Genomic DNA, 8,162 nt, shown 5'->3' with positions numbered 1-8,162 from the left:
CAGCATTCCAACTGTTCTGTCATCTGCGGTCTTCTGATCAGGAGAAAAGTTTGCAATATTTTAGCTACTTTTTCATAAATGCTATTATTGCCTCCCAGGCCAGATTTCATTAGTGAGTGGCCTGTGAGGATTTCTAGTTTGTTCTCCTGGGCTGGACACTGAAGCACTATAACCAAAGGCTTAGTTTAGCTTAGAAGGAGGATTTGACAGTGTTTAGCAGAGGATAGTAGGCACTCTGATGAAAGCAAAATGTTACACGGACCGTACATCAGTGTTAACATGCTACATTGATGAGACATCGATTTTAATAGTTTTGGATTTATTCTCATGTGCATTAGGACAAACATAACAGGCACATCGAGTGCATCAATCCGTTGTGGCTAAAATAAACAATTATTCACATGATACTTGTGAAAAAATTGTTGGCTGGTTAAATGAATGACTGAGATTTGAGAAGCATTCTTATATGGAAACTTGATGCCTTAACAAACTATGGACTTTAAAAGTAAGCAAGATTTGAGTTGGAACTTTGATATTTGCCCACATCCACACGTTTAATTCCGTGTTGCTTTTTTTGAACATGGTATTCACGTTCACCTTGATTCTTGTGTCTCAGCCTTCCAGAAGCATAAACAAACTTTCTAGGTTTTGACATAACTGTTCTCTGAAGAGCAGCCTGTGCTGCCTGCATCTCAGGCTTTTTTAATGAGAAAAAGCCTTTTCCAAGACTAGTTCCTGCTACACTCGCTCCAAGTGCAAAGGCATCAGTCACCTACCTAATCGCCTATAGCTGTCTGTTCATGTCTCAGCAGGAAGTTTCCTTCCCTTGACTAAAAAAGAGCTCTGCCCCCACCTCCGCTACAAAGCTCATAACTTGCCACAGGCTGTTGTCAAAACACTGTGCATTTCTCTATCCAAACCCAAGAGACCCTTGTCCTATTCCATTGTGCTTTTGTTTTTTCCTTGAATAAACAAAACAAATAAAAAATATTTTTAGAAAACTATCACTCTTGAAACCCTCTTTTCTGGAATTTTACTTAAACACAACAACCCAGTGGTTTATAAAGGCTGGAATCTGTTTAACTTGCAATTATGGGCAAACTCCCTCAATATAGAGCATATTAAGAATGAGGTGCTGGAAGTGGAAATCAATGTTTAGAAAGATGTTAAATGTCCCTTATCATTGGGAAAATACAAATTTAATCAAAGTATCACTTTTAATCCATCATATGGGTAAAAACTCTTGAAGTGAAAATATTGGGGCATGTGGAAAAACAGGATCATGTGCCTGGCTCGTGGGCTATAAATTAGTATAGCTATTTTGAAGAGCAATCTGGTAGCATCTAGTAAAACTGACAATGTAAATGCCCTGCCACCCCATTCCACTTAACAAGTTTATGAACTGGTATTCATGGACATACATGCAAGAATGTCTATTACACTATTGCTTGTAATAGCAAAATATCAGAAACAATCTAAAATTCAATAGGGAAATAGATATATTGTAGTCTATTCACACAAGGGAATATTATACAGCTGTTTAAAGGAGAGGGCCAGATCCCATGTATGAACATAGATCTCAAAAATGTGATATCAGCTGAAGATTATGTGGGCAAATGTGACACACATTATATACCACTTATGTAAATAAAAACACTTAACAAATGTGATGGATTAATAAACTCTACTCTTAGCTATAACTGCTTAGATATTCCTGGTCAAGAACTCCTATCTCTTCCTTTCTACTTACCAATATCATCCTCAGTTCACATTCCACCCCATCCCTAGGACTACCCCAGGCCACAGTGATTCCTTTTCTCCTCCAAACCCCTCTAATACTTCATACTTCCTAGGTTTGTGGCCTCATCTCCTTTGTCCTAGCATTGTGGGGATTAATAGAGGTTCTTCATACAGAATGTTTAATGTAATTTTAGTGCAGAGTGAGAACTCGTTGACTGTTAGCTGCTACTATTGTTAGAAAACTATTTCTTCCTTTGTTTGGCATGGCCACAGTAGATACTCAATAAATGTTTACTTTTGACTATGCATATGACAATGACATATTTTTGCTAATGTTATATTTGCCCAGATCATCTCCTGAGGTGGGTCTCCTGGCTCATTATTGACTGGATAGCCCAAGTTGTTAATTAAGCCTGTGGACATTCAGGAGTTGGACGTCCACTGGCTCCAGTCTCTGAGTGCTAAGGTGCTGCTATCTGAGGACTACAGAGAACCCCCTGTCCCAAGCGTTTGGAAACCAAATTAATCCCGGGACTTCCAAGACCTTGAAGACCAGGGAGGCTCCTTGATTTTAGGAGTTTCAGAGGAGGACTTATAGAGAAACATGGGCTAGAGAAGAATAACTCATGGCAGAGAGAGATGGGAGAGCATGGGGAGCAATGAGACATTTATTAAGCAGAGCATCTAATAAGGATGACATTTATTAAGCACAGCACTTAAATCCACTGGTCACAGAGACTTTAAATAAGTGGTCTCGTTTTAACGACACCTACAGAACAGAAAGATATTGTTATACCTAGTTTACAGATTAGGAAACTGAGGCTTAGAGATGAATTAACTGGTCCAATTAACTTGTTTTAACATTTATTACACAGATAATAAATGTTAAAACAAGGATTTAACCACCAGGTCTTCCTGATGTTAAAAACCTGTGTTTGTGGCAGAAGTTAAATCTATTTATCTTGACTAGATTCATTTATATTTATATTTGATATGTATCGAATCAATTCACTAATACTAGAAAACAAATATGTTATACCAAACAACTTCGGGAGAAGAAATCAACCTTAAAACCACTATTTTTTTTTTTTTTTTGGTAATAAAAGAATATGGCGCACATAAATGTATGAAGAAGATTGCTTAAAATTAGCACATACATTTTGTTCAGGAAGTTGAAATTTTTTTGCAGGTTATCTTTTTGATTTCTCCAGTAAGATCAGTTCTCTATTGGTGGTTCATATGTAGATATCTTGTTAAGAGATACTTGCTCCAATATGATTTCTAAAGAAGTATCTTCTTTGCAGTATCTTTTACCTTACTGTCCCCTGAAGCAAAAACATCCTAAGTGGGGTCGGTTTTCATGCAATTATTAGCAGCCCTAAGATGATGGTGACCCCATCTGGGCTTATTACTGTTATTTTTCACAGGTTGGGACTGAAGTAATGCAGCAAACGCACCGTTGAAATTCTCAAGGGAAGAGATAACACTTAGTGATAAGGGAAAAACTGTTCCCACTTATGCTGTTCTACGGGAACACGTCCCTTTCTAGTAGCCCAGAGATAACTGAAAGCTTCAATTACCTGTCTCTACAATGCTTATTATTCACTTTAATATTTGAAATAGAGGATGATATGAAATAATAGCAGCTCTTCTCTTCTACTTCTCTAGTACAATCAAACAAAAGGAAAGAAAAATAAGCTGAAGTGGAAATAAGATGAAGGAAAGGAGGAAGCCATTTTTCTATTTCAACACAAATGAACTACATAATTCAAAAGTGACACCAACAAAGGAATAAGTCATGAGAAACAAAAATAAAATAAAATAAACCTTTTCTTATATTAAGTGTCAATGATTTATAAAGTAAAACATTTCATAAATTATGTTCCCCTAACATTAATTTGAGGTACAGTATGTTCAGAATATGAAACGCAATAGTAAAACTCAATAGTAAACTCAACGGACCTTTAATCTCTCTCTTGTGAATTAAATATTTACTAAAATAGAATGATTAAAGTCCTGTGTCTCAAGGGTGATAGATAGGTTATAGGCTGAAACGTATCCTGATTAATTTTACTAATGACATATCAACTTTCTTAATTTTAAGGAGCCATTATAGAATGATAGATTCCCGTGTAATGTAGCATAAGGAAAATAAAAGTTACAGATAGACAATTAAGTAATATGGTGTTACAATGTTACACTGTATACATACATAATCCTAGACTTCCTGTAAGGGAAGTAACAGTACACTGTCATGTTCATTTTAATTTACTTTTTAGTAGCAATTAAGTCTCCCAACAAATTATTTTTTGATAAAACATGACATTTTATAATCCAGTCACATTTTGTATTTTTAATTCCAATCCTAATCATTTATTAATCAAACAGAAGTTGAAAAGTCCCTACCAGAAATTCTTTCTACAAATGCCCTGGGACGAGATGGCTCTTAGCATTTAGAATGAGATTCCATAACTGAAAACTGAGTGCTGATACTATATTTTCTCTTTCTTTTTTTTTTTTTAAATCTGTTGATTATGCAGCCACCAATTTGTAAATTTCTGCTATAGTTGATCAAGGGAGAATCTGGCAATACATATAACATCAGAACCCAAAGGAAAGATATATAGACCAGGATTATAACTTACCACAAAGCCATTCAAATCAGTTATTGCAGGGTGACTGCTTAAATGAGCCAGTGTTTAGTCAAGTGGTTCTCTACCCTGGCTCCATTCCAGGGGCTGGTCTATGATAGACCCCTGCCATTCAACCCCAGCCCTCAGAGTTTCAAATGGGCAATGGTGGTTGAGAATCACTGTTTCAGACTTGCGCTATTGGCAACTACCAAGAGTGCCTTACAGAGTGAGATCTACCCAGACACCTTGCTAACTTTCGAATTGGAGGAGGGTCTTGTTAGTTCGGTCAAGCTGATTGTAACTAGAGGCACGTGTTGGAAGCGTGCAGTTGCAAGTAAATACTGGTTATATAGGAAAAGAGAGAATGAAATTTTTGAAAACTGTACCAAGGGTGGATTCAGACTGCGAGTTAAGGTAGGCTGTTTGTGGTCTGTTTTTGAATTTGTATCATTACTTTTCCAAAGCTTTTGCTTTTGTCTTATGAAACTTTTGCTTATAAATATGTCATGACTGAGTGATAATTTGATATACTGAATTCCAAATGTCGATGTATATAAAGAACTTGAGTATTAGAACCTTATGTCTTTCATTCATCCCTTGAATATTTATTTAAAACCTACTATCACCAGACATTATTTTAGGTACTGGTGACATTGTAGTGAAGAAAGGAAAACAGAAATACCTATTCTCATGAAGCTTATTCTGGTAAGGGTGTTTCTGAATACACAGTTAGGTGAAGCTTTATTTATTTCCTTTTATCAACAATGTCTTGCTCATCTATATATAATAATTTGCAACTCTTACAGAGATAAACACAATAAAATAGAAAAACTTAATATAGATAAGGAAAAATAAACTAGGAAAACAGCAATGATTTTATAACCCTGGTGAACTTTAAAAGAATCCACAGTAAATAGCCTGAAAGGTGGTTAGAATAATTCAAAAGTAAAATAAATTGCAATTGATGTTAAATCAAATGAAAAACTTCAATTCATTCAAAAACATAAAATTCAAACTCCTTTAAAACACTGATTCACCCACCCCAGGGTTGTGCCCCAGAATATTTGTGAAATTCTTAAAAAATTTAGATCCCTGGATCTCAGCTATAAACCACACGGAGTCCAAACATATGTGGATTTATAATGCTCCAGAAGTGGTTCTGACATGCATTTTAAAGCCACTGCCTGGAGTGTGGGGTCCCCAGATGGCACAGCGAAAAGCTCTGCAAATCCCCGCCTTCCAAAAAACTATGACGCTGGAAAACATTGTCAAAAAGATCCATTACCTCCACCTTAAACAAACAAGTAACGGTTTCACTTATTTTTTGTTGGTTGAATCGTTTTAGTCCCTGGTGTGTCTGGCCTATAATATCATGTGCTCCTGCTCTTCTCTCCCAGACCCTCTTTTCATCTACAGTGACACTTTTACTCTTTTTATGCACATTAGAAGACTTCATACTCAAATTCTGAATTTCCCCTGTTAGTGCTGAGAGATTATTTTTGAAAGAAGATTTTTTTTATATCAACCAAATATATTTCATATGGCTGAGATGTTCATGTCAGGCCTCCAAGACATCCTCCTACATCTATCAAAAGCTGTGATAGAACTCCACTGAACAATGCAAATGCCAAGAGACATGGAATGGGGTAAAACAGAGGGCTTCAGAAACCTCTCATTAGTGGAGAAAACATACAGGCACAGAACGCGCGCGGGCAAGCATCAAGGTCTCCATTGAAAGGCTATCGCGGTTAAAAGAAAAGTGGAAGCTAATGACATGGCAGATAAGAAGCAGTGCTCTCTAGAGCATCACATGACATCTCTGTTTGGGAACAAGGAGCCTGTCCCATGCTTCCTGGTGTGCTTCTGAACCCGTCTTTGTGGCAATGAGACAATTTCGCTTAACTTTTTAATTAACGTGTGTCCTTGCTCACAGACATTGTGAATGGGTCACTTTTTCCTTTCCATTATGGCTCAGACTTTAGATTTAATTATTGTGGAAATGAATCAGGAAACATGACTTCAGGCGTTGCATTTTAAATGTCAGCACAGTGACATCGCTAATTCTCTATTTTAAAATATCAATGTCACTCCTTCTTTATGATGAGTGATATGACAATAATTTTAGGAAGGCAGTTGCTGAGCCAGAGACCCTGCAAGCCATGGAAAGAGAACCTGTTAGTTGCAATTTGGAAAGCTTTTGTTTGGATAATGATTTAGTTTTTATTTTGTGCGTATCTCTAACTGCTTATATATAAAGAAACTGTGTTCTTCAAGTGTTATCTATGAAAGGGCCAGAACCCTTAACTTGGGTTCAGATAAGCTAATGAACTATATTTTCTATGCATACTATCAAAATCCAGTCATATTTTCTTCTGTTGCCTAAAATGAGTAGGGAGAATATTTAACATTATTCTATCTTTCATGTCATGAGCTATATATGCCATGAAAATGCAGTGAGGTTACTAAGTGATTAGTCCTCTAGTAAAATATGTATTTGGAAAACAAACAAACAAACGAACAAAAAACAACTAACGCCTGAAAATGACCTTAAAAGAAAGTTGGAAAATGGGATGGATACCTTCTCATACAGTCCAGCGCTCGGATGAAGAAATCTTTGTGCAGCTGGTGTTCATCTCTCAAGATTGAGCACTGTTCAAGCGTCACCGACATTGACGTCCTGTCTTTGGCACTTTTACAACAGGTGAACCGAATACCATTGAGTTTGCGACAAATCTGTAACACAGACATAGAAACGTTTTATCCTTTGTTTGTAGGACTCTAAAGTGTGGGACTCCTCTAAACTCTTGTCTAAATGCACCAAATTTATGTTAATTTATGATAGTCGGTTCGATCTGCCCTATCAGTGTGAAAACATTACCTTTTCATTTCAAAAGCTGGTGGAATAGATTTAATTGATTTGGTTCTTTGGATGATGTGAGATGTGGGACTGATGAAGCTGTGTGAGATGGTAAATGTCCAGCAGAGGCAGCAATGCTCCCTGAAGGGATGATGGTAATGATCATAGCTCAGGAGCAACCATAACTGTGAGTGGGAAAACCGTCTGGACTTCCTGGATTAGACAGTTGATTTGAATCATAAAAACTAAAATCTTTTTACTTGACATATAAGCAAGCTTTGCTGGTCTTGGTTTTATGTCATGAGATCTCAGACATCTACATGGTGCTAGCACAGCAGATAAGGGGACTGCCGAACACTCATCAATACAACTAATAAAAATAAGGGCCCCCCAAATGGCCGCTGGTAATTGCACATCTACTCTGTACCAGGTACCCTGCTAAAAATTTTCATATAGATTTACTCTTTTAATTAACTGCACATGAACCCTGGAGGAAGGTACAATTATTCTTATTTTACAGGTGAGGATACTGAGGTATAGACAAATAGACAGATTAAATAACTTGTGTACCACAGAGCAGAGCCAGGATGCTAATATAAGTCTACCTAATGCCAAGGACCAAGTCTTTAACTTTTGTCCTATCTTGTTTCCCTGTTTTTCTTTGTAATTCCTTTTTTTTTTTTTTGCTATTCTGATGTAAATTAGGAGAAGACTCTGAGCAGCGATCTCTTTTCTCATTGCCTTACGGTTAACAGGTGAATCATTCCATTCCTTTCTTTTCCATACTCCATTGTACAGCTCTGATATGAGATACCAATAATCAACTTTAGCGTCCATAATGTTAATCAACATGCACTTAAAACAAATTTAATGTGATAAAGTACTCGTCTGCTTTATTATCTGCCATTAAGGAGGCCTGCTTTGAGGAGAGG

General features: G+C 36.7%; 1 protein-coding gene across 5 annotated transcripts in view; it reads right to left on the bottom strand.

Moving 5' to 3' along the window:
• The window catches only part of INPP4B (inositol polyphosphate-4-phosphatase type II B), a 610,870-nt gene that overhangs the window by 34,465 nt on the left and 568,243 nt on the right, over positions 1–8,162 (bottom strand). For all 5 annotated transcript variants that reach the window (XM_023519662.1, XM_011373754.2, XM_023519664.1 and 2 more), the window contains one exon: positions 6,952–7,106. In XM_023519662.1, coding sequence (XP_023375430.1) covers positions 6,952–7,106 — 155 coding nt within the window. The remainder of the gene's footprint in view (positions 1–6,951; positions 7,107–8,162) is intronic.

This window comes from Pteropus vampyrus, unplaced genomic scaffold (assembly GCF_000151845.1).
Source record: "Pteropus vampyrus isolate Shadow unplaced genomic scaffold, Pvam_2.0 Scaffold229, whole genome shotgun sequence".
NCBI lineage: Eukaryota > Metazoa > Chordata > Mammalia > Chiroptera > Pteropodidae > Pteropus > Pteropus vampyrus.
This window is presented reverse-complemented; position numbering and strand designations above follow the sequence as displayed.